This window comes from Peromyscus californicus, unplaced genomic scaffold (assembly GCF_007827085.1).
Source record: "Peromyscus californicus insignis strain IS unplaced genomic scaffold, ASM782708v3 Scaffold_11__1_contigs__length_118956290, whole genome shotgun sequence".
In the NCBI taxonomy this organism is placed as follows: domain Eukaryota; kingdom Metazoa; phylum Chordata; class Mammalia; order Rodentia; family Cricetidae; genus Peromyscus; species Peromyscus californicus.
Window position 1 is genome coordinate 25,805,217 of NW_026294402.1, and position 25,497 is coordinate 25,830,713.

The following is a 25,497-nucleotide window of genomic DNA, read 5'->3' on the forward strand; positions in this document are numbered from 1 at the left end:
AGATAAATAAATAAATAAATCCATCAAGCTACTAAAAATATGCCTCCCAGGTAATTAAAAAAAAATTAGATTAGTGAAAGTTTACCTAAGCGGCTAGAGATATTTACAAGCAACACTTTATAGGTCCTGGACTAGTTCTGGAGACTTCTAGACTTTTTTGGTGCTGGGTGAGCACAGGCCCTGGGTCTCAGGCTGGCAGAGCCCTGCGCGCGCCCGCCGTCGCCACGGCTCCTCACCACCAGGGGGCGCCCGTGGCGCTCATCCACCGGGCCGCTTTCCCAGCGTACCCCGCTCCCGCAGGCCACGACCCGGAAGCTGTCGCCGGCTGGCGGGCGGCTGGCCGGCGGCTCGGACCGCTTTGGGGCTGCCGAACGCAGTCGCCGGGGCTGCCGGAGCTTGCTGTGGCTGCTGACCGCCGCGGTCTGAAGGAACCCCCAGTGAGTCCGCTCCGGACAGGGCCGCAGTCTGGGGCACGCGGCACCCCCCCACACGGCGACGTGTGACCCGATCTGCCGGCCGCTCGGGCGTTCGTAAGTGTCCGTGGGCCGCGCGGGGCCGCGAAGAGACTCTCCGCCGGGGCCACGATGAAGGCCGTCAAGTTTTCCTCATCTCGACTGGAAGAGACTAGTTGCTGGGCTCGGCTGACAGACGCGAGCGGGAGAAGAAGTAGCGCTTTCTCTGTCGCTTTGCAGCGCCTGTAGTCCTGAGGGTCCAGAGTTCACTCAGTAGCACCCGGGTTTGTCCTTTTCTGGGACACTTCATGCTCTCACTCCCGTCACCAAAGTGAAATAGGAGGCTGTCTGTGGAAACCACCTGCCCTTTCAGCCATGAAGGCAGAAACAGTCACCGCTCCCCAGGAGAATGCCCCCGAGTCCAGCTGTGTCTTCGGTAATCTGTGGAGTAGCCGGAAGCTGATGGTTTTGGGGGTCTTGCTGGGCTGGCTACTTGTCATCCACCTTCTGGTCAACATGTGGCTTCTGGTCCTTCTGTGTGCATCGTTGGTGGTGCTGGGAGGATGGCTGGGCGCCAGCGCCATTGCAGGGGCTTCGGGTCAATTGCATCTGGAACGATTCATCCCGGTCACCCCCTGTCCTCCTTGTCCCGAGGCAGAAAGGCAGCTGGAACAGGAGATTAACCACACCATCCAGATGATAATCCGAGATTTTGTGTTATCCTGGTATCGTTCAGTGAGCCAGGAACCAACCTTCGAGGCAGAGATGGAGGCGGCCATGAAAGGGTTGGTTCAGGAGCTTCGAAGGCGGATGAGCATAGTGGACAGCCATGCTCTTACCCAGAGGGTCCTGACTCTCTGTGGTTGTCACCTGCAGAGCTATATTCAGGCAAAGGAGGCCAATGCAAAGGAGCAGAACGGTTCAGTTCAACCCTCCCAGCTATGGGATGCTTACTGCCAGGCTACTGCTCCCCATCCTGCCATGCACAGCCCCACCACTGAGGTCACTTACGCACGTAGCATTGTGAATTTGTTACTTCAAGAGTTAGTGCCCAAGCCCCACCTGGAGACTAGGACTGGACGCCATGTAGTAGTCGAACTCATTACTTGCAATGTAATCTTACCCCTGATCAGTAAGCTATCAGATCCCGACTGGATCCACCTTATACTTGTGAATATCTTTTCCAAGTATAGACATGAGGCAGCCCAAGGAACTAAACCACCCTGCTCAGCCAGTGTCCTAGAGCAGCCCTCAGTGCCCACATCTCTGCCATTGATTGTTGAAGTAGAGAGTCTGCCAACAGGAAAAGTGCCTTCTCCAGTAGCAGCCCCAGTACACATAACCTGCAGTGAGCCAGCCCCCTCCCCAGAGATTGAAGAAGGCCACGAAGCTGTAGAGGGAGATTTGACTGGGATACTTGAAGAGAGAAAAGTAGGAAATAACTCATCCCATTTTCTACAGCCAGATATTCGAGGCCCCTTGTTCTTATGTGAAGACTCAGAGCTAGAGTCACCACTATCTGAACTGGGCAAAGAAACCATCATGCTCATGACCCCAGGCAACTTCCTCTCTGACAGAATTCAGGATGCACTGTGTGCTCTAGAGGACTCCCGGGCTCTGGAGCCTAAGGATGGCGAGGGGTCTGAAGGTATGGAAGGAGCAGAAGCTGAGGAAGCTCCAGGAACAGAAACAGAGACAGGCCTGCTGGTCTCCATGCTTAACTGCCCAGAGATCCAGATTGACCCAGCAGACAAGGAGGTAGAGCAAGATGTCACCTCTCTAACGGCTTTGCTAGAGGAGCCAGAAAAATCCTGTCCCCCACGACCTTCATGCTTGGAAAAGGATCTCACCAGTGGTGTGAGTTCCCTCGATCCTACTCTGCCACCAGTTCCACTTTCCTCCTCTCCACCTGGTCCTCTCAGCTCAGCCACCTTCAGTTTTGAGCCCCTGAGCAGTCCAGATGGCCCAGTTGTCATTCAGAACCTTCGAATCACTGGCACCATCACTGCCCGAGAGCACAGTGGTACCGGCTTCCACCCGTACACGCTGTACACTGTGAAGGTAACAAGATTGCAGCTGTGGTCGTTCACCCTGGGAATGAGTTTGGAAAGCAGAGTCGGGAAACAGGATGGTGCGAGGGCAGCTAAGCGTGTCCTGTGTTGAATTAAGCACATGTGTGCGTGGTGTGCAGCTAATTTGGAAGGCAGAATAGGCTCTTACCCTACGACCATACAAACAGCCCTAGAAGCTCAATGTTAGAATACCGAGGGCCAAATTTTTCATTGCTTCTCAAACCTGGTTCCACCTTGAAATCACTGATTCTCATAGACAGACAGATTCTGAATAAGAATTTCTAAGAATGCATCCCAAGAGTCTACATTTAAAAAAAAAAAAAAAGACTTATTTTATGTGTGTATTTTGCCTGCATGTGTGTAAGTGTACCTGCTGCCTGTGGAGGCCAGAAGAGGGCTCTAGATCGCCTAAAATTGGAGTTGCAAACAGTTGTAAGTTGCCGGGTGGGTGCTGGGAAACCCTGGTTCTCTGCAAGAGCAGGAAGTGTCCTTAACTGCTGAGCCATTTCTCCATTCCCCTGCTTTTGTTTTTTTAAATGAAACTTTTCAGTTAACATGTTGGTCCACAGCCTGGCTTAAGGGGAAATCAGCTACTCTAACCAACTTCCTTTGTATCATCTCTGCATAGTTGGTCCCAAGTCTGTACTTAAACACCTCAAGGAATGAGGAACTTGCCACTTTCTGATGTAAATATAAATATTCTACCTTCCTGTAATAAAAAAAATACAAAAGATATTAATTTTTTTAAGAAAGAAATTAGGAGGAAGTTTAGAAAGTTCCTTGACAGGAGCCTCTGTGTTGAACTTTACCTGCCTTCTGGAATTTCTGTGATGCTCACCAGCCTTGTACTGGTGTACAAGCACCATCACCATACACACTAGTCCTGGGGAAATCCAAGCCAATGAAAGGGCCTGCTGAATGCAGCTGCAGGATGACCTGGTATTTTAAAAGTCACATGACATTCCAAGTTAAGACAGTGAATGTAATTAGAAGCACCTGTGCACTTATTGCAACGACAATCAGTCACATGATCTTTATAAAACAGGTATTTTTTGGAAGCACAGACATCTGGTAATGAATAACAGGCAACTGTCAAGCAGTAGCATAACTTGGACAGTTTGCCTTCCATTTTGTTCCCCTAATTCTGGTGTCCCTCTGGCCTGCCCCCTGCTCACATAGAAATGCTAGATTCTGGCTATTTCATCTTCTACTTATGACATATTCGTGGACTGATAGCAGAGAACAGTTTTTCCTTCTTATTACCAGAAAAATCAAGTTGTCCCTCAAGGGGCAGACTATTCCACAGAAAGCATCCTCGCTCCCAGGTGCTGCAAGCTTGAAAGCTCTGCCCTGAGTTCTGCCTGCTCTTTCCTTCTCAGTGCTTGTCCAATAGACTTCTTTGCTCACCTCAGCTCCTAGTGGCTATCTCTTTCTCTCTAGCTCTGGAAATGTTCAAGCACCAACTCAAGTTCTTTCAACAAGGAGATTGGTTTTGGTTTTGTTGTTGTTTTTGTTTTAAATCACTTGTCATTCTGTAATATTCCAGTCAAAGAATAACCAGTTTCTGGTAAGAGCCAGCACATGCATAGTTGCTCAGAGCATCTCTGCAGTTTCTTTGTCGGAAGCCTTCCCCTGTGCAGTCGTGTTCCCATGCTCTCCCGGTACTTACTTTTCTAAGAGTGTGCAGTGTCGGTCATCACACCCACATACTGGTCCTTTAGGTACATGGAGGCAGCAGACTAACCTCATAGAACATTTCCAAACGCCATGGGACATCTAATGATACAGCTAATATATACTTAAGACAAAGAATTTCAGTTCAATTCCAGGAATAACAATTAGGAAGATTAATCTGCCCAAAGCAACAAAAAAGAAAAAATATTCCAGGCAAAGACATGATTTATGATTATCTGTTGTTTGCATTTATTAGTTCTTCCCCAAACCAGTATAGATCATTAGTGGCTAGATGTAATGGCAAAGTGATTTTCTGCTGATGAGGTCTGTCTTGTAATTTAGCAGTGGTCACTTTTGTAGGTATTATATCTTCTCTTTTATAATGTCTTCAGGCTTTGAAAAAGTGATGTAGCTGCTTTGGAGGTGAGAAATTTTGGATAGAAGTAATCCTAAGGAACAGAGAAAAGTATTTCTGACTGGGCAAAGGGTACCAGAAAGTACAGCTCATTCAGCCACCTGGGAGTTTGAGTTGTTAGTTACAATTGACAGTGACAGCAGAGGCAGTGGGTTCAGCAGCGTAAATGAACAGCTTTCTCTTTTTATCCATACTCTACTGTGACCATTGGACAAATCATTAAAGCCAGAATAGATTCCCCGCGCCTCACTGATTCCATTGATAATTCTGTTCCTTCCACAGTATGAGACAGCCCTGAATGGCGAGAACAGCAGCGGCCTACAGCAGCTGGCCTACCACACCGTGAACCGCCGCTACCGGGAGTTCTTGAATCTGCAGACCCGCCTGGAAGAGAAACCAGATCTACGAAAGTTTATCAAAAGTTAGAAGTTCCCCAAGCCCCAAATGCCAGCTCGCATATCACATCTGGCCGTTGAATCTGCATGCTTGGTGGCCTGTGGGTTTGTGGGGGGGAAAGACAGCACTGAGAGTGTGTAGTCCCCGAGTTTGCTCTACAAGCTGTGGGCTTAGAGCTGGAGAGCTGTGATGGAATCCTTTCTGAGGTCGTCCTTGGCTACATGCTTCATCTAGTGTCCCCACGTAGTTCACACTTAAAAAGAAGCAGTCACCTTTCTACCTGTGCCCATAGAATCATTTGAGCTAAATTAGCTTTGCCAGGTTTGTGGATTATCCATCTTAAATAACCTAGAAATCCCTGTCTTTAACAACCAAGCCTTTTGGGTGCTGTTTGACACATCCAAGGCACAGGGAAGAGTTTCAGATATAATACAATTTAACTACAAATAAGCTAGGAACTGGTACTTTGTCTTTGTTGTTGTTTTAGATGTTAATGATCACCTAAATAAATGACAGGTTGAGTGTAACGGAGCCAATACTAGGACGGGCTTCAGAATTGTGCCTGGTTCTCTTCTATACACTTTACATGTGTCAGCTCATGTAGTCCTCTAACAGCTCATGATGTAGATACTATCATTTTTCTTTCTTACAGAAAAGCAACAGTTACAGGTCATGCAACTTGCCTAAGGTCATTATTATAGCAGGGATTGGAGCCAAAACTTGAACGTGGGCCATTCGGGCCTGCCTTATAACCACTGCATTATATGTTCTCTTCACATTAGTGAGAGCAGATTGTTGCATCACAACTGTGGGGATAGTTGGAAACCCCAAAATTAACAAAAAAACTAAAAACAGAGCCTAGTGAAATATATTCAGTGATTCCGTTTGCCTTATATGGGATACCTCTGCATGAATGCTAAATGGATGAATTTGTTGTTTTGTTTTGAAGATATTAAGGGTCCAAAAAAGCTCTTTCCAGATCTTCCATTTGGAAACATGGATAGTGATAGAGTAGAAGCCCGGAAGAGCCTCCTGGAGTCCTTCCTGAAGGTCAGCATCTGCTCTTCTAGCTTTGCTCACATTCTGACCCCAAACATCCAACCCAAGGTGGTGAGATTGGGGGCCTGGGACTTCTTCTGACATATTTGTCTTTTGCAGCAACTCTGTGCCATTCCTGAGATTGCCAACAGTGAGGAGGTGCAGGAGTTCCTTGCACTGAATACGGATGCTCGGATTGCCTTTGTGAAAAAGCCGTTCATGGTCTCTAGGATAGACAAGGTAACAGCAGAGCCGCTATGCTCAACACTTGTCCTCTCTGCAAGTGTGAAGTGTTCATTAGACTGGAGACCGTGCTGGCAAACTAAGAAGGGCGTAGGTCAAGGAAGTACAGAGAGTCAATAGGATGTGTTGATAAATATTGACTGGATCATCAACTCGCTGAGTCCAAGTGAGCAGTTATTGGAAGACAGTGCTCTCATGCTATGTGTATATATACCGTCAGAAGCTATTGTGGTATTGTTCTAATGGAAGCATGTGAGGATAGAAGTGAACCTCTGTCAGCAAAAGGCTCTCTTCAGAGAAGTTATTCACATTATTGGGTGCTCAGCAGACAGCTCGAAGGCAGGACGTTAATCTGGATTTGGATTGGTCTAGTGATCTCTGCTGGAGAACAGAACGTGCAGAGAACTGTATATTCTTCAAGAGGGCGTCTCAGCACCTGTGTAGATGGTAGGAGAAGACTACTTGGGGAGTACAGTACATTGAAGCCTCAGTTGATATAATCAGCAATTTTATAAGCAAACATGACTCATTGTTAGGAGGTGGACCTCATTTTCTGGGAGAACAAAATAAAATGGAATTTCATGTGATAGATAATAGGAAACATCCTTTGTTATGGGGAAAAACCAAACTAAAAAGGGATCAACTAGGTAAAACCCCCAGAGTTCTGAGCAGATGTGTTCACTGGCTCTTTTCTCATTTCCATATGGGGAAATTTCTTTGTTTTTGGCTTTTTGAGACAGGATCTCACTGTAGCCTAGTCTGGCCTGGAACTATCGATATAGTTCAGTTGGTCTCAGACTCCTTCTGCTCAGCCTCCCAAATGCTTGAATTATAGGCAGGTGCCCTCACATTCAGCCAGACTGACAATTTTGAGCAAGGCACTGGACTAATTTCCAGTAAAGCCAAAGTGGAAGGCACAGATGAAGGCCCTCTCCTCAATTACAGTCCTTGAGGCTGGAAAGAAAACTGAATTATGTGTGTACACATATGCACACAAGTACATTCACCCATACATGTGTGTGGAGGACATGGGATGTCTTCCTTCATTGCTGCTATTTTTTGCGACAAGGTTTCTCACTGAACCTGAAGTTCTCTGGTATTGGCTAGACTGGCTGGTTAGCAAGCCCCTGGGAGTTGCCTCCAGGCCAGCAGCACTGTAGTTACAGAAATGCATCATGACACCCAGTTTTGATGTAGGTACTTAGGAATCTGAGCTTGGGCTCTCATGAGTAAGGACTTTGCCCATTGAACCATCTCCCTGGCCTGCAAGTGTATTTTAGAAGCTGCATTATTTATGTCCGTTCCTTCCCACCCCCTGTTCCCTCCTCATTTGTTTTCCCAGTGTTCCCTGTGGTCTTGCTGGTTGTCCAGTATGTCTTGGCTGTACTAGCTGTGCTCATGTGGGGATTATGAGTTCCAGAAAGCCTGGTGCTCCTCTGAACCATCAGCATTCATTAACATTGTTTACTTCCATTTCCTTGATGTTTCTTTTTTGTACATTTCCTTTAATAGCAAATATATGCATGTCAACTTATTCTGAAAAGGTATAGATGATCTGAAAAAGTCAAATGATTTTTCTTTATAGAAATTCCAGATAGCTTAACTGCAGGCCTGAGTGATTTTTATTCTTTCTGTACCTAAAGAAGAGAATTGTTGGATTTGACTATAAACCCAACTTGTTACTCTATGAATCTTTGCAACATGTTTATATTATTTAAGCTGTTACACTGTATCTTCTCTTTTCTTCTTATCATCTTCATTTTTTTCCTTATATACCTTTGTAATTTCCATTAATTCACACTTTGGTGATGGTATTGTCAATTTGGAAGCTAGTAATCACTTTTTTATGTAAAAAGAAAAATATTAACTGAAAGTATTCTCTAGTCGGAAGAAGTCACTTGAGTTTTTGCTTCTCCCTGCTTTGCCTTTGGCTTCTTGTCCCATGGTATTGTTGTCTTACTGTGTAGAGAGGAGTGTTCAAGACAGGGAGCAAAAGGAATTCTTGTCACTGGCAGGTGTCCGATTTTCTTAAAGGCTAAGGCTCTGTGGCTGCCTGGCTCTTTTCATCCTGTGCTATAAAGCACAGAGAGATGACTGCTCTCTTCTCCATCACTGCCCATCAGGGATTTGCATAGCCATACTGACCCTGTACCTCCAACCCTGCAGATGGTGATGAGTGCAATTGTGGACACCTTGAAGACCGCGTTTCCTCGCTCTGAACCTCAGAGCCCCACAGAGGAGCTGAGTGAAGCCGAGAGTGAAAGCAAGCCCCAGACAGAAGGCAAGAAGGCTAGCAAGTGAGAAGCCCTTCAGTGGCCCAGGGCCCCTGTCCTCAGGTGTCAAAGCCCCATTCCATCCTCAAGCCCTAGAAGAGAGGAGATACATGGTACCCAATGGCTTCTTAGCCATGCCAGAGGCTGGGTTCCACTCTACCCAAAGAGTCTGAGCAGGTGGATAGATGCAAAGGCAACACTGCTAAGTGTTTGTTCCTGCCCAGAGAACCCTGGGCCCAGTTCACTGGAAATTGTTGACTAGAAGGAAAACTCTAGAGGCTGGATACTCTTCTTTTTGTGGAAATTGAAGTATTTCTTTCCTACTAAGAACTAAGGCTTACAATTGATTTGTTTGCCATTATTTCTGGAAGTTTTGGCTCAGAGAGTACTTATACTAGCAATAAACAGGAAAGGACTAGAATGGAATCCTGCAGGGTGTATTTTAGTAACTGGTTGACTGCTGCTGCCCTCGCCACATTAATGTCCCAGCTGGTCTCTGGAAGCACTCCATACCAACATGTGGAAGGCACAAACAACACACACACCCTTACTGAAAATGTTGTGTGAATGTGGTCCATTAGAGAGAGAATTGAAATGAATATGTACCTGACTAGTTATCTTCATGTTCATGTTAAGAGCCAACAATACTATCTTCATAGTACTTAGCCTGTAAAATAAAAAAGATTTCTTTATTTTTATTTATTTATTTATTTATTTATTTATTTTTTTTTTTTGTGTGTGTGTGTGTGTGTACATGTGTGCTAGTACCCACAGAGATCAGGAAAGGAGATCAGATCGCCCAGAGCTGGAGTTACAGGCAGTTATGAGCCACCTGATATGAGTGCTGAAAGAGCAGTAAGTGCTCTAATCTCTGGTCATCCCTGTAGTCTCAATACTCAGCCTTTCAGCTGTGCTCATATTTGAAACAGTAATCACAATGCCTGTGTTTAAGAGTCCCTCTTTATTGAAGTTGTCATTTGCAATTGATTGTCCAGTCTTACTTGGAGTACAAGGGGAACAAGTGATTGTACCAAAAAGATACCAGAACAGCAACAGAAACCATTAGTCTCTGGTATTTGTCTGTTTAATCCTCAATGAATTTCTTATGCAAGCCTGTCATCCAGCCTCTGGGCATGTAGCCATGACAGACCAAGCGCCATTTTACTTGACAAAAGCCCTTTCATAAATACCCTATAGACATAGTATGAACCTGGCACTGTTTGAAGAATTACCATGCTTACATTGTTTGAGAGATTTCAGGGTCCCATCTTCTGGGTAGTTCTGAACACACTAAGCTCCCCTAGAGTAAGCATGGGTGCTTCTGTTTTAATGTGTTGTCATGACTTGCCAGCCTCTTTTTTAGGGACCATGATCTCAACTTGCATTTCATTCTACCTTTGTTTCTGTTTCAGGTCCAGATTGAGGTTTTCATCCAGTAAAATTGCTCCTGCACTGAGTATAGCTGAGGCACAGGACAGGATTCTCTACTCTCTCCAGGAAAGCAGTGCGGTAAGAGCCCAAACCCAAAGAACTATTAGAACCACAATCTGAGGTTTTGATCCTGCAGATATAGTTTGTAGGAAGCTTCTCTGAATCAGGTGCTCTCGTAAGGACTTAGCTGATTTCTGGGTCTTGAAATTTTATGCTAAAAGTGTTTCCTCTGAGTGCTTTTGGATTCTATCAGTTCTGAGTTGGCAAGTTGGCTTCTTAAGGTAATGGATTTGTGATAATAATGACTGGATGAGAAGGAAAACCAGTTTTTAGATGAGAACAGATGACCCAGCAATGCCCAGAAGTGATTATCACAGAGTAAGCTAGTTTTACTTGCAACTTGGATAATGAGTGAAAACTTCCTGAAGTGGCCATGGGGCTAGTGGGCTCTGTGCTTATGGTACTTCTGCAGGTGGAAGATGGGAAACCCAGATGTTCCACTTATTCTATCTGCCTTCTGCATTCTTGGTGATCTTTGCACTGGCTGTTTCTTCAGGAGTCCGAGATCCTGTCCGTGTCTGGGATGGAATCCTTCATTGAGAAGCAGGCAAAGTTACTGGAAATGCAACCAGCAGAAGTCCCACAGAAAGATCACCAGCAGGTCCCCAGAGACTATGTGGATAGTTGTTTGCTGGACACAGCTGTAGTAGCCCAAGAGCCCAACAACAGTGACCCAGGTGAGTGACAAGACCTGTGCTTCCACAAAGAAGAGAAGTCCATGGGGACTCAGGGTAGGTGGACTTTGTAGTGCTCAGCTGAGAATCCATGTTTTGAAGTATTCCAGAGTTGGAAGTGCTAGGGTCCAGAGATGGGTAAGATGGAAATGGTCCTCAGATCCAGTCAAGCAGCAGGGAAAAATCTGTATGCCTAATAAATGCATAGTACCAGTGTGTTGTTTTTGGCACAGGGGCTACTGTCTTTTTCTAGACAGCCCCCTCCCTCAGTGCCTATGGTACCACTCTCCTAATGTTTCTCTCTGTCCCTTTTTGGGTTCCTTACCATCATTCTGGATGGTTAGTTTGGGCTGTGTTCTTACTCTCTGTGCCCTCCCTACCAAGGGACTGTCACAACCCGACTGTCAGTTTCTGCCTTTTCACCTGTACCAGTGATGCCTAAAAATCAAATAGCCTGTGTCTCCACATGGGTAGACCACAGAATAGCTGAAATCCAACATTGTCACGTAGAATTCGTCTCTCCTGGATCTGCTCCTGCTTTAATTCCTGCCATTGCAGCTTTCTAGTTCTCTGGGCAAAAGAGGCAGAAGAGGTGAAGAGTCTGAGCCCTACTTATAAGCATTTTCTTCCCAGGAGAAGGTCAAATGTTTCCTACAAAGGAAAAATTCAGAACCTAGCTTTTAGTATGTTTGTGACATACAACTTGAAAAGAAGTTTTATTGGTTAACTAAAACAAGGACCCCCGAGAAGCTAAATGATCATAAAAATCTTGAGATCAGAAGGGGATGAAAGAACTAATTTCATATTTACTCCCAGATGCCCAAGAACAACTCACCTGGCTTCTGCTGTATGGACCTCAATCTAAGTATGTGACAAAATGGGGCTTCCTATTGTCCTATGTAGCTATAATTGTCAATAAGACGCAGCCTAGAGTCATCTGAGAGGAAAACCTCCATTGATTGAGGAATTGTCTAAGTCAGATTGGCCTTCGGGCATGTTTGTGAAACATTGTCTTGATTACTAATGTTTGTGTGTTAGAGAGTTTATTATGTTCTTCAAAAGGACTTTGTGGTTCCTTATTTGCTTTACTTTTACTGCTATGACTACATGTTACCACAGGGTGGCAGCTGCAGACAAATGCTAATCCTGAGATGATGGCAGTGAGGAGGCTGTTTGCTGAGGGAGGAACAGCCCACCTTTGAGCAGAGGACTGGAAAGCAACTCATCATTTTCTCCCCTCCCTTGAAATACAGCACAGAAAAGGAGAAACATATGCTGGGCAGAGTTTAAAAGGAAGTGAGATTCAGTTCTAACAGATCTGCCCCAATCCAAAGTGATGTGTATTCTGAAACACCCTTGGAAGAGGGAAGCTGGTGCAGGCTGGTCCAGAGATCCCAGTAAGCATAGACTATTGGAGCTTTGATAACAACAGTGATAACATTACTCACAGCAGAAATCCCAGGATTCCCCTAATCATTGTGGAACATGGACATGTCCCTGGGGCACTGACATGACGAGGGAGTCCCAGCACAGATTTAGAGAATAGATGCTCCTGTCCAGTAAACAGATGTTGAGGGCACTCTAGCATAGCATAAACATGAGCTCATCTGTGGCCCCTCAAGTCTTCCAAATAGGAAAGAAAATGGTAAATGTCATGGCATTTTATCAGAGGTGTGGTACCCTTTCTAGAACCACATGTTATCTCAGAATCAGATTAAAGCCCCCTGAACCCCAACCCCACTGCTCTGTGTAATGGAGATGGTTTTTTGCAAGAGAATGAGGCTCAGCTCTTTCCCCAATCTGCCCACTCTTTTCCATCATTCGCTGTGGGGGCGAGTGGAAGGGACAAGGCCTTGCCAATTCCACTTAGTCACCAATTGTGAGCCCCTATTTAGAGTATATTGGGCTTAGCATCCTGGAGAAATACAGGGAAACCGACGCCAGATCAGTGAAGTAATTAAGTGGAAAACCAGTTAATAAGATAAAAACCTGTGGTGACAGAGCATCAGGACATAAGGAAGTTGGGAAAACATTCAGAGCACATCACTCAATGTCCTAGATACAAGCGTTTCTTGATTATATTGTGCAGAGGGATCTCGAAACTCCAAGCTAATGACATAAAGGTAGAGAAGACCAGGCTGCTCACCAAAGCTCTGAATGAGGAAGGGTCTCCTCCTGACTTACTTGTGATGCCTTTGTCCCCTAGGAACAGAGACAGAGTTGGCCGACACGGCCTTGGATCTGGTCCTTGTGCTGTTAATGGAGCAGTGGGAATGGCTGTGTACTGAAAGCATGCACAAGTTCCTCCACCTTGTTTTTGGAACGCTAGTTCAAAGGTAAGATTGCCCGGCTCTCTCACATTAGAGCCTCAGTTTGCTAAGAGATCGGACAGAAACCTCTTTTCTGTACTAGGAAGGTATAATACAGCATCTAAGAAACCTATGACCTCTGCAGAAGGTAGATTCCTTCCTTAATCTAGAGGTGTGGGGAAGAAGTCCCTATCAGAAACCCTTTTTTAGTCACCTTGTCTAAAGTTTGAGTGTATCTAATTCTCTAAGATGTCTGACATATATAGCACACTGAATTACAGACATTGTCTGTGTTCTTAGAGTAACTCAGTCTGCCTATTCTAGTATATCCGTTTAACACATTAGCAATTCCTCACACAGGGCACCAAAATGCGGTCAATTTAAATACATTAGTGACTGTCTCAGTTACCAAGTATGCATTGGTGTCACATTAAAAAATCAAAGCACTTCCCCTTAGAGTCATTTGACCAAGAGTGAGCCCAGACTTCAGTTCTCCATTTCTCTCCTGTGTCTTCTGTCTCTCTGTAGCTTATGGTTTCTGGCCTATCTGTAATCTGTCTGTTGTATGAGTATGAATCTTTGCCGCTACGCCTGTCTGAATGTCGTCTGTCTTGTCTGTTTGTGCCCCTAACAAAGGACTTGGCTCTGAATTTATTGAACAACACAGAAAGCATCACAAGGGAAGGGAATGAGGGGTGCTTTACCGAGTTTTACAGGGCATTAACTCACTGACTCCAACTGACCGCAAATAACAAGCTAACAAAAGTTATCAAGCTCTACATATATGCTGCTTCCAGCATTTATGGTGGACATTTGTTTTATAAGGTTGCTTTCAACCTATTTTCTTTTTTCAGCATTTATTATCATAACACGCATACACATGTGTGTTACTCATAGGTCAGGGCATGAAAGAGTACATAGCATTAAAGCTATGCATTATCTCAGGTTGTAAACCTTGATTATGTGGGAAATTCAGGGCAGTAAGGTTTGTTGTTACATTATTCTCTTAAATGTAAGTTAAAGGAGCAGGCTGAGAACATACAGTCTTAATCTTATGTAACCTCAAATTGTATTCTTACTAACTTAGTTGCAAGGTCTGTAAAAGTTCCAGTCTCTCAGGATGTTAGAAAGCGTTTCATCATACTGTAGCACCACACTCAAGGATCAGTTCCCATCCTTACCTCCTTGGGCCCTGTGTCTTTCTTTCACCTTTGTGCAGTGAGCGTTTCTCTTAATAGTGCATAGTGCTTACAGGATGGTAAAACAGAGAGAAACTTGGACTTGCAACTTAGCTGCTTTACAGATGGCTTGAAAGACTTATGAATGGATAGGGGTTCCTGTGGCTGATTTCTTATCTGTCCTTATGACCTTCCCCCATTCTCTCATGCTTGACATACTGAAGACCAGATTTCATTTGCTCTGTGCAACTTTTTATGACATCCTCTCTCACTTTCCCCTGAAATTAAGGAACCCTCTTCTCCACTCATCCTTTTTTTTTTTTTTTTTTTTTTTTTTTTTGGTTTTTCGAGACAGGGTTTCTCTGTGTAGCTTTGCGCCTTTCCTGGAACTCGCTTTGGAGACCAGGCTGGCCTCGAACTCACAGAGATCCGCCTGGCTCTGCCTCCCGAGTGCTGGGATTAAAGGCGTGCGCCACCACCGCCCGGCTCCACTCATCCTTTTTGACAGTGATACTTATGACAGTATATTATATAAATTGTCCATTTTCCCCAAAGTAATGATTCTCAATAGGGTTCTTTTTTCCCAGGAGACATTTAGCAACATTGAGGAGTTTTGGTTGTCACAATAGTTGGAAAGAGGGTAGAAATGCCCCCTGACAGACATCTGGTAGCTAGAGATCATTGGTGCTGCTTTCCATCTGTGTTACACAGAACACCCCCCACTGTACTCCCACTTCCACCCCCGTGCACACACAGTGATAGCATATTCTTCCCAAAATGCCTCTCATGCTAAGATTGAGAAATATTGCTCCTTCACTGTTAGCTCAAGGGCCACAAGGACCCACACAGGTACTGAAACTGAAGAGCCTCTTTAAATATTAGACAGAAGAATAAATATTTTCCTTCTTAATAGCTTTGTAATTATAACCCTAGTTCTACTGTGTTTTACTGTTACATGTGAATGTCACTAATGGGGCTTTTATTTCTCTTCACCCTCTATTAAGCTTTCCTTTACTGAGCTAAGATTACAATACCGAGTGAAAAGATCCTCAGTCTTGTAATCTGAAATCTGCTAGTAATGAGTAAATGACATCAGGAGTATATGAGCACTGATGACCCCTGTCCACTGAAGACATTTACATGATGGGTTGGTTTAAGAACTCAGGAAGTTATTCAGTAGGAGCAAAACACATAGAAGAATCAGTAGAAACTGGAAAGAAAAATTGAGATCTGTGACTTAGAAGTTGCATGAAGTTAACCTTCAATGTTAATAGCTCAGAATGTTAAAGGACTTGGGCCAGTCAGATACAAAACAAAGAACTTTATCCAGAGAATTCCAGGAAGACCGCTGAAGAACTGGTGCTACCTCACAGGGAAGTTCAGTCCACAGGAAGCACACTCCCAGGCATACATAAACACAGAAAAGGCCAGCCTCATTTCAGGATTCAAGCCAAGTGCAGTACCTCAGCAGGAGTAAATGGGATGGGAAAAGTAACGGCTGTGCTAGTCTGAGCTATCTCTTGTCTCAGTGGTGGAAACTTATCTAAGCTGTCTATAGCACTGACCCAACTCTACTTTAAAGTACTTGTCTTACTATCCAACTGGGGATTCATTTTGGTCTTCTATCTTCAGTCATTTTTTTTAAGTATTATTAAAGGCTGGTTAGTAGTGTCCAAAACAGACATGAGCCCCTACTTTTTCATGTTTTAAAATATAATGAGGATAAGCACTGAAACTCAGGCTTTGCCCTTGATTGAAAAGTGAGTGAGTGGTGGAGCCAGTATTCAGCCCAGCTGCTCCAAAGCCCAGGCTGCACTACCACAGACTGCTTTCTGTTTTGTTCTCTGAACTTGGTTTCCTCATCTGGAAAGTGGGATTAATAATGCTACGTTTTTACTTTATGTGTATTACAAACTATCCCATAAATGTTAGGTCTTAATATTTGTTCTTAAGAATAGTGAACAATACAAAAATAGCTTATGTTTCTAGTAACTCCAGCTAATGGCTCCAAATTAGCTCCACTCCGAGTGTTTAAGATCTTTAGCCCATGCCAGTCTCCTCTAGCCAGCTGCTGTCTTCCCCTTTGTACCTGACTGAGCAACATGGAGTTGAGCTTGCAAACAGTGGAGGCTCCATACGGCCTTTGAAGGTGATTTATACCAGTGGGTTCTTTCGTTAAGACAACAATCAGGAAAGTTCCAGACTTAGATCAGGAGCAGAGCACCCGTGCCCTGGTCCAAGGCAGACAGACAAGTACAGTACTTAGTTTCCTCATGTTTTCCACATTTACTGATGCTTCTGGCAACATGGGCAGGGAGGGCTTCTGGAACCTACTCTTAATGAGAAGAGTTTGGGAGTCAACTAAGTACCTCCTCTTTCTATCCTTCCCCGGACACTTCTCTTAGATCCAGTTAGCCAGGCCGACAGCTGTCTGGTGAATGCAGAGCAGCAAAGCCCGTGTACAACTCCATCTAGAATGGGAATCAAAGAGCATATTCTTCAAGTGCCCCTGATTAGTTTGCTTTTCACTTTTCATTCTCTGGGATTTTGGTGTTTGCTTATGTTTTGTTTTATGAAGAAGAAACACTATTTGGAAAGGCAGGGACATTGAAGTATGTTTGATGGCTGTAAATGCCTGAACAGAATTTTGTGGCTACCGTGAAAAACTCTGTAACTCTGATCAGTACTACTTTTTCATCCAGGTATTCTCAGGTTTTGGTGGTGATGGTGGTGTTCTTCAGGTACCTCCTTTCAGAAAGGTTTTATTTGCATCTACTCATGTTCTCCATGGCCATTTTGCTTTCTGCTAGTGCAAGGTTTAGAACTGCAGTGGTTGGCACCTACCCCCCACCCCTCCCCACTCCCTGCTTCCACAGGCTAGAGTTAAATGAAGCATCTCCTTCCCTGTTCAAGACCTCTCTTTCCCTACAAACCATTCCCCATCTTTTTATAGTGTTTTTGATTTGGTTCTCAGAATCCATTCTAGCTTGATAATGTTCTAGATGCTTTCTTAATAGGAGAAAGGGGCAGGGGTCATGGTCTTTGAAGAATGGAACATTTCCCTCCACCCAAAGGCTTCAAGGACCTGACCATTTTGGCCCATGGTATTACCTCAACAAGTCCCCAAGTGTGTAGTAGCATGAAGAAAACAGGGCTCACTTCAAGATCCAGAGTATTGCAATGGATAGTCTTACTGGCTTAAGTGTACTTATGTCTAGTGAGAGATTAATTCACTCAGACATTATATGAGACACTTCGGGATATTTTATAGTTTAATCCCTTTAAAGAGCTCTGTGAAAGAGGTATTATGATTCCCACTTCTAAAGTGAGGAATCTATAGTTTGTAAGGAATTTGGGTTATTAAATCAAAACCATAGAGTTCATAACTAACACATGCAAAATCTAAAACACAGTTTCCCACTTTTCAACTATGGAGATTCTCTTAACTTTCAGGATCAGACATTTGCCCCATGATTCCAAGGGACAAGGACCCAAAAATCACTTCTCAGAGTGGGAAACATTCCCTTGGAGAAGATTATCAGGCATTCATAGACTCCAAACTGCATGTCCATGTCTACATGGAGAAAGGAGAGCACCTCTGGCCTCTGACATGAGCCTCTATCTGTCCTCTGGGCAGGCCAGGGTCTTTCTTTTTAAACAGGTGTTTGTGTGGTAAGCAAAGAAGCTGGAACTTTGATCTCTCCTGGAGCTGTAGCACACACACCCAACACACCCACCTTGACCCCATACAAGGGACCCCCAACACACCTACCCTGACTCCACTACAAGGGGTGATGTATGAGGTCCTAGTGTCCCCATGACTGACTCCCACATTTCTGTCTGAAACCTCAGGGCACTTGATTCCTGTCCTGTATGTGCTTTAAGAAGCTTGGTGCTTGTCACTGGCCACAGATAGAGCTGCTCTTGTAACTTTGCTTTTCCTCAACACTATGCAGTCTGGATATCCAGGATGGGACAGCCACCTAGATGTAGGTGCCATGTACCCTTAAAATATCCTCACTTTCCACCCTCCAGCTCGTTATCTCCAGGCAGACATGCTTCCTTCTGCTGCTTCCAGCTTCCTTTACTCTCCCTGCTCCCTTAAAAGACCTATATACAGAACTGCCTTGGACTCCAGGGACTTCTGCCAAATTGTAAGCACACTCTCTGTAGTCTGCAAAGGCGGGGCAGAGGGAGACAGAGTAAATTCAACCCCATGACCCCTCCTTCTAAGCCAACTTTGGAGGAGTTCTGATCTGTGCCAGGCTTATAAATCTCCCTTGATTGTTGATGGTGTGGAGGGAGTGGGGGAGGGAAGCCCAAGAGAAGTTAGTTGCCCAAAAAAGGCATCGTTAAGTCAAAGGCAAGTCTTGCACGCATGCGTGGCTGACCTCATGTCAGCTTCTGTGCTGGGAACATCCAATTATGTAAGGAGGAGAACTCCTTATTTGGGAGGAAAGGGGAGTGAGGATAGCGGTCTAAGCCAAGGAACGAATGAAACCAGCTTGTGCAAACTTCTTGTGTCCGAAAACAGAAGAAATTTAACAATTCTCTGTGTGCATCAGAACTGGATTTAGGAAGCTGGGAAAGTATTCAGAGCTCGTCTGGGTTTGAGGGAAGGAGAGGTGTACTGTGCACCATTGATGGTAGAAGGCTTGGGCAGGAAGACCTAGCCAAGGTGAAGGTAAAATTATTTTGGAGCCCTGATGTAGAGAGTAAAGGAATGAGAAGAAGCTGGACCAGTTCCTTGCCTAGATGCCCAGAACCATGCCACGATAAAAATAGGAGCCAGGCCAGCATCAGAGTACGTGAATGCCATGTCCATGACTCTGTCCTCCCCATGGCCCTGAAGATGGCATCAGACCCTATGTCAAAAGGGCAGCAGACAGATTCCTGGCATCTTTGTCTAGATTTCTTAAAGTGTGAGTGAGAGAAAATGAGTATGTGTCTGTGTGTCCGGGACATATAGAGAAGGAATTACCTGACACAGAAGGGAAAAAATTTCAGCGACCTATGGAATAGAGGAGAGTAAAAACTAGATAAAGTATAGCAAAAAGAAGAAATGAACGTGCAGGCCAAAGAAACCCAACAAGCAGTAAACCTGGAAATGAAATATTAAATGCAATGTCTAGAGTTTATGCTAGGCCATGGAGTCCTCTTAGGAAAGATGTTGCTCAACACACCATCTCCCAAGAAAGTCCAGAAGGTGGTGGCAGAGCATGGGACTTTTGGAGAGTGTGGGCTACCCAGTGGGACCCCCGTGTCTCCTAAGGACAATTGGCAATGGCTGATATGAACACTCCTTCTACTACTGTTCTCTCAAGTCGCCCCAGAGCCGTAGGTGTGATCTGGGTAGAACTCCATTCAAGGTTTCTTTCTTAGTGGGTGTGTGCATGTAACAGCCTAAGGGACACTTGTGACATTAGTCATTTCTTAAGGGAAACTCAAGGCCTACCACCAAAAGGACACAAGCAATGCAACAGGAAAGGAGCCGACATTTATTACACACTATGTATGTATGTAAAGCCTGCTTACTGTACATACAAATGTGCAATTCTGTAAGATGGGCATGCATGTTCACATTTTACAAGCGAGAAAATTGATACTCAGTCATCCTAGCTTCACTACCCAAGCACTTCCTTCCTTTCACACTGCCTGCCTCCCTTTTGTACAAGCTTCCTCATGAAACAGTATCCACTAAAGTCTGCCTCACTATGTTCTGGAGTCTTCGTCCTGTCTAGTCTTTGGTTTTCCCCAGACTGGTCTCTGGGTCAGATGCATCTGATGGTACCACATACATTTGTTTCCATCAGCAGGCTCTAACTTAATTCTTAAGCACTTCTGGGCCAGAGATTAGCCTCTCCTAGTGTTTCTATTCGACACCCTGTCCACAATTAGAGAGAGACCATCAAAACAATTCAGAGTCAGCCACAGAAGTGCGGGGGTCCCTTTACTCTGGGACTTCACTCCTTCCAGTACTGCTCTAGTGCCACACTTTGTCTCACACCTGGTTTCTTCCTGCAACAGCTTCTTTAGAAAAAGTATGTGCTTTTGCAAGAGCACCAGATTCTTTTTTTGACTCAAGGCAGTCTTTAGCTTCTTGTGTTAGATTATTTCAGACCTAAAAAGTATCATTGACTTGGGCTGTTTTTGAAAGTGCTGAAATTAGGGGTTGTTTGTTTGTTTGTTTGTTTTTGCTGTGATGGCTTTGCTCAAATAGTTTTGTGTCTCCTTGAGAAGAAGGAATGCTTCATGTCATGCTTCTTCCACTGGGGATGTTGAAGGGACACCCTTGACCTCTGTGGACTGGGCCAGGAGGGACCCCAGCAGTTTTGTCTACCATGTACATTGTCTGCCTTGCATTTGGGGGATATCACTTGCTCTAAATTCACATTATGTTAAAGACACCATGCCCTATCCTATTACATACAAGAATCTCCAGTTAATGTGTCTTTAACATTGTAATAGATGTGTAACTGAATACCTTCTGCCTGTGAATTGTGTGTTCGTTCTTCTTTATATTTTATATGTTCTTAAATTGTCATATATCCCAATAGAAATACAGCACTAATCATTAGAAAATGAACGAGAAATGCATAAACTCAAGGAGACTTTCATTTCTCAAGCTACGTATTGGTAGCTGTTACTTAACTGCAACCATGAGTAGGAACCTGAGAGTTTGAGGTTTTGACAACAGCTTTAGACTATGGAAGATCCTTGAGGACAAAGACTGTCCAGTTCACAATCGTGTCCTAAACACCTCAACTGACACCTAGAAGACACTGAAATGATGTCAAATGAGTAGATGTGCAAGATCGCATGCAATTCTACACATCCCAGTACCCTTATCACTCACTAGTGAGAACGCCAAGCATCCTTCCCCCACCCTAAGTCCCCAGCTGGTAAGTTGGTCAGCTCCAATACCCAGAGCCACGGTTGTGCCTACACACAGAGGCTTTCCTTTCAGGCCATCTACCTCAACAGTACCATTTTACTTTCAAAAAAAACACAGTGCCCTTGAGCATCTTGGCGCCACTGTGAGGACCCACTGAACTTATCCTGTCTAGAAGCATGTCCTGTTGTGATGCTGTCCTCTGCCCACTCTCAGTGTAGAAAGAATGAGTGTGGACATTGAAATCAGACAGATACAAATTTAAATCCCACCATGTGCCTCACTACTCAGTGTGAATTAGAAAACAAGTCACTTAACCTCACTCTAAGTTGCTCACTGAATGGGAGATTGTTTGGGGGAAAGCTATCTGGAATAAATTTTAGGAAAGCTTTGTAGAGAAAGATATGTGTTTGGAATTGGACCTAATAAAATAGGAAGTATCTCATACTAATTTTGAATGATTTTAATCTGACTCTCTGAATGCTTGAGTGCATGTCTGTGGCTTGGAGAATGAGTACCATAATTCTCCATGTTAGACACAGGTGGCGCTGCAGGTTAAAAAAATACCCATTCACAATAGACATTTCTCCTGCCCTGCTGGTGATAATGCCCAAACCTTGCTCCGTAATTCAGAAGGCACTCCATGGTGCCAGTGACATAAACAAGCTGAGTTTCTCTCATCTTTCACACTCCTCCTCCCTCTCTTCTGATGGGTCCTCAGCATGCTGTTTTTATCTGGTCAGGCCTGTCAGAGATGCCCTTTGAGTGGGTTCCATCCCTTAAGAATTCAGTGCTAGGACTGATGCATTCAGAAACAGAATGAAACTAGAGCTGTGGTAATAATGAGCCAGGCACACATCTGCATTGGGAGAATTTTGTCAGTACTCTATGAGATAGCTCATATCAGGCCCCTTTGGGATCCCAAAGCCTTAGATGAGCATGATGATACATCTGACTAAAGTAGAGACCCTCAGGGCCAGACTGTCCTGATGCTAGTAGTCTTAGGAGCCTATGATATAATCATGTGCATTTCCTGTTTCTTTCAGCCAGGCCTTGAGATCTTGTGGCTCACTGCTGTATGCTTACCTTGGAGAAGCAATCAATGGTGATACAAATTTTTTATCCCTCCTTCCCCCAGATGCTGAGGATTAAGCCCAGGGCCTCCCACGTGTAGGCAAGTGCTCTGCCACTGAACTAAGCTCCATTCTGCTCTTAACTCTGTCCTTAGAGTTGCAATCAAGTGCCCTGGAAAGGAAGAAAGCTTAACATTGGAGCAGGGAAAGAGCAGATGTGGACTTCAGGGAATATGCTTTACTCGTCTCCAGTGTCAGGGCCAGTGGACTGCAGTTCTCAGGGAGAATTACACCTTTCTGTGAGGGAGACTTCTGTGTAATTGCTGTGCAAGATTAGCCCCCAACAGCTCCTTCCTCTCTTCCCTGTTGCGTCTCTTTTCTCCTCAGATTTTATGCATTATGTCCCTTGTTTTTAACTACAACTGATTCTCACAGAGACTCTGAAGTTGCCACCATGTTGTTCTTGTATCCTTAGTGTCTCTCCTTGATGTCAGGATAGCCTTGACTTAGGAAGGCTTGGAGACCATCTTAAAGACAGGAAAGCAGAAACCAGTGCCATTAGAAAACTCCCCCGGTGACTGCCCACCCAGTCCACTCTTCTTCTCTCCTGTGGCCCTGCCAGTATTTCTCCTGTTTCTTTCTCTTGGACGTCTGCTTCTCCTGTTGAGCCTTTGTTCTCAGGGCTGCTCCTTTCCACGCGTCTGTGGCCGTTTCCACAGCCTGACTTGGAGCCCTGCTATGTCTGCCTATTTTAGCAGGATCCCAGGTAATTCTCTTCCAGATCCTGGCTGGGCGCACTCTAACTCTGGTACTTCTGATATCAGAGACATATGGAAGCGGGCCTCTTCTGAACAAAGAGCTCATAATTACCTAGCTCTTCTCCCCCTGCTTCCTTTCTCCCTCCCTGCAGTGGTGACCATGCCCTCAGCCAAGAGGGGGGCACCCTCAGTGAGTTAAAGTCTCCAGGATCAATAGGGACCCTGGTTGTCAGGACAACCACTAAATTACTGCTTCTTCTTCCTTTGTATCTTGCCTTCCTTCCTGCTGCTCCAGTGCTAAGGCCTGCACACCCTCTCACTGGCCCCCTTTTCCCTTCAGCTGACTCCATTTTCTTCTGACTGGGTGGCCCTTTTAATTACCCTTGCCTTCTCAGCCCCTCCCTTCCTTTGCACTCCACTGAGAAAGGCAGGCTCGGGGTAACTACCTAGGGACTGTGAATGAGCCAGACCTGCAGTTCACATGGGGCCCAGGGAGTGGGAAAGGGGACATTGTGCATCCTCTAGTCTCTAAAATGAGAGTGTCATTGTTTAGGATACAGAGATTAAGCTTTGGGAGGATTCTGATATAATTTTCATGTTACCCCTAACTCCACAGGCTTCTCGCCAGTCTGGTTAGTCACTCTGTACCAGTGTTTTACTGTTTCTGTCTTTATTCCCCTGAGCCTGCTGGGAAGGAGGGAAACGGAGGCATGATTACAAAGCTCACTGTCTTCTGCTGTCCTGTTCTCTGGATCTAGTAGTGTTTGTTACGAGGAGGGTCGCTTTCTCTGTCACATACACAAATACAGCAGCTTCAAAAACATTTTTTTTTTCATTTTTCTCATTTGGTCTCGTGAAGAAGACAGCATAGGAATTCTCCTATTTTAAAAAGGAGACCTAAACTCTGTTCATTCAACTTCTAAGAGGTCAAGCCCAGCCAGAGGTGTTTATAGTTATGCTGTGCCTTCCTAACAAATGGCGGTGGGGAGTCTTGAATGTCCTCAGAGGCACACTGGATTTAGGTAATAAGCTTTCAAATTAAAATCTTAAAGGTGCCACATTGTCCAAATCTGGAACAGATGTCTGCAGATCACCTTTCGCACTCCATCTCACATCTCCCAAAAACTCAGGATCTACAAGTGTGTCGTATTTGTTAGAAAGGGATCCCACAAAAAGCTTTTGATTTTTGTCTGTGTCCCCACCCCACCCCCATCCTGCTACATTCTTTTTTTCTTTCTAATTTCAAAAAGTTGGTTGGAAGCAGCTTGGTGTTGTTCTATCCATCAAAGACACCTCCAAAACACAGGGGTGACTTAGTCATCCTAGACCTCTGTGTTTGGACTTGAAGCCCCTTCTGTCTTCAGGGCCCGTTTGCCAAGAAAACCAACAGAAGCGTAGGCAGCCGCCGACAGCTGTCTCCCTTCTCTGAGATTTATAGTCTGCAGAAAGAAGCCATGGCTGGGCCACTAACCCTTGCCTTTCGCCTCCTGTCCCTTCCAGCGGGATGCATAAGTATCTGGGACTTGCCCTTTGCATGGATTGTTCATGATACATTCCTCAGTCTAGAGCAGCCGACTTATTATCAGCATACTCCTGACAACACCCAGCCTGCAGCTGGTGTATTGCCTACATTTCAGTTTGATTGCTAGCTTTCAAAAAGGTCATTATTAAGAAAGCAAACCTAAGGTTTATGACCAGATGTTTATATAAATACATATGAAATGCAAATACAAAGCATTTCTATATTGTATACAGTCTATTGGGTTTTTGTTTTTTGGGTTGGTTGGTTAGTTGGGTTTTGTTATTGTTTTGAGTTTTTGTTTGTTTGTTGTTTTATTTTGTTTTTCACATCAAGGGTTCACCATGTAGTTAACTCTTGATTGTTCTGGCGATTGCAAGTAAATGATACCATGTCCAGTGCCTGCTTATCTGTTTGTTTTGGGACAGTCTTAACATGTAGCCCAGGTTGGCCTCACTCATGATCCTCTCACCTCAACCTCAAAGTGCTGTGATTGCAGTTTACTCTGCCATACTCCGTCTTGTCCACAGTATTTAAAAATATGTCATTGTCCTCCACCATAAGCATAAATAATTAAAAGCTTGCCACTTGTTTCCTTCTTAAATATTGGGACATATGCTTGAGCAGAATTTATTTTGTACTGTGGCCATACCCTAAGACCAAGGGTTTCCCCACTACAACATGTATGAACTGATATTTGCCACTCAGCTAACTCTGTTTCAAGTGTGGTGATTAAAAATACATTTAAAAAGACCCCAAGTCTCACAGTAGGAAGTTGAATATCCAATTGAAGGTGCAAACTTATAATTAAGGAGTTCTAGTATAAAACTGAAGCTTTTACAAAGGAATTCAGTGTGACTCAGAGAAAGGCGAAGCAGTCAATTGTGAGAAGCCCAGGGATGGCTTCCAGACCAGATGACATCCAAAGTAGACCGGGAAGAGTGAGGGGAGTTACAGCAGATGTGACGTGCAGAGCATCAAAGCAAAGCAGTGGGAAGTGTAATCTGTCTGGTCCTCACGGGAGCTAAATGGTGCAGGAT

At 44.6% G+C, this 25,497-nt stretch overlaps 1 protein-coding gene across 1 annotated transcript in view; it reads left to right on the top strand.

The window, feature by feature from the left end:
* The first annotated feature begins 305 nt into the window (after positions 1-305).
* Positions 306-25,497, top strand: part of Snx19 (sorting nexin 19) — a 56,664-nt gene continuing 31,472 nt past the window's right edge. The window contains exons 1-8 of the mRNA XM_052755608.1: positions 306-2,513; positions 4,896-5,034; positions 5,959-6,059; positions 6,168-6,287; positions 8,457-8,587; positions 9,976-10,072; positions 10,551-10,731; positions 12,935-13,064. Coding sequence (XP_052611568.1) covers positions 828-2,513; positions 4,896-5,034; positions 5,959-6,059; positions 6,168-6,287; positions 8,457-8,587; positions 9,976-10,072; positions 10,551-10,731; positions 12,935-13,064 — 2,585 coding nt within the window. The 5' untranslated portion in view covers positions 306-827. The remainder of the gene's footprint in view (positions 2,514-4,895; positions 5,035-5,958; positions 6,060-6,167; positions 6,288-8,456; positions 8,588-9,975; positions 10,073-10,550; positions 10,732-12,934; positions 13,065-25,497) is intronic.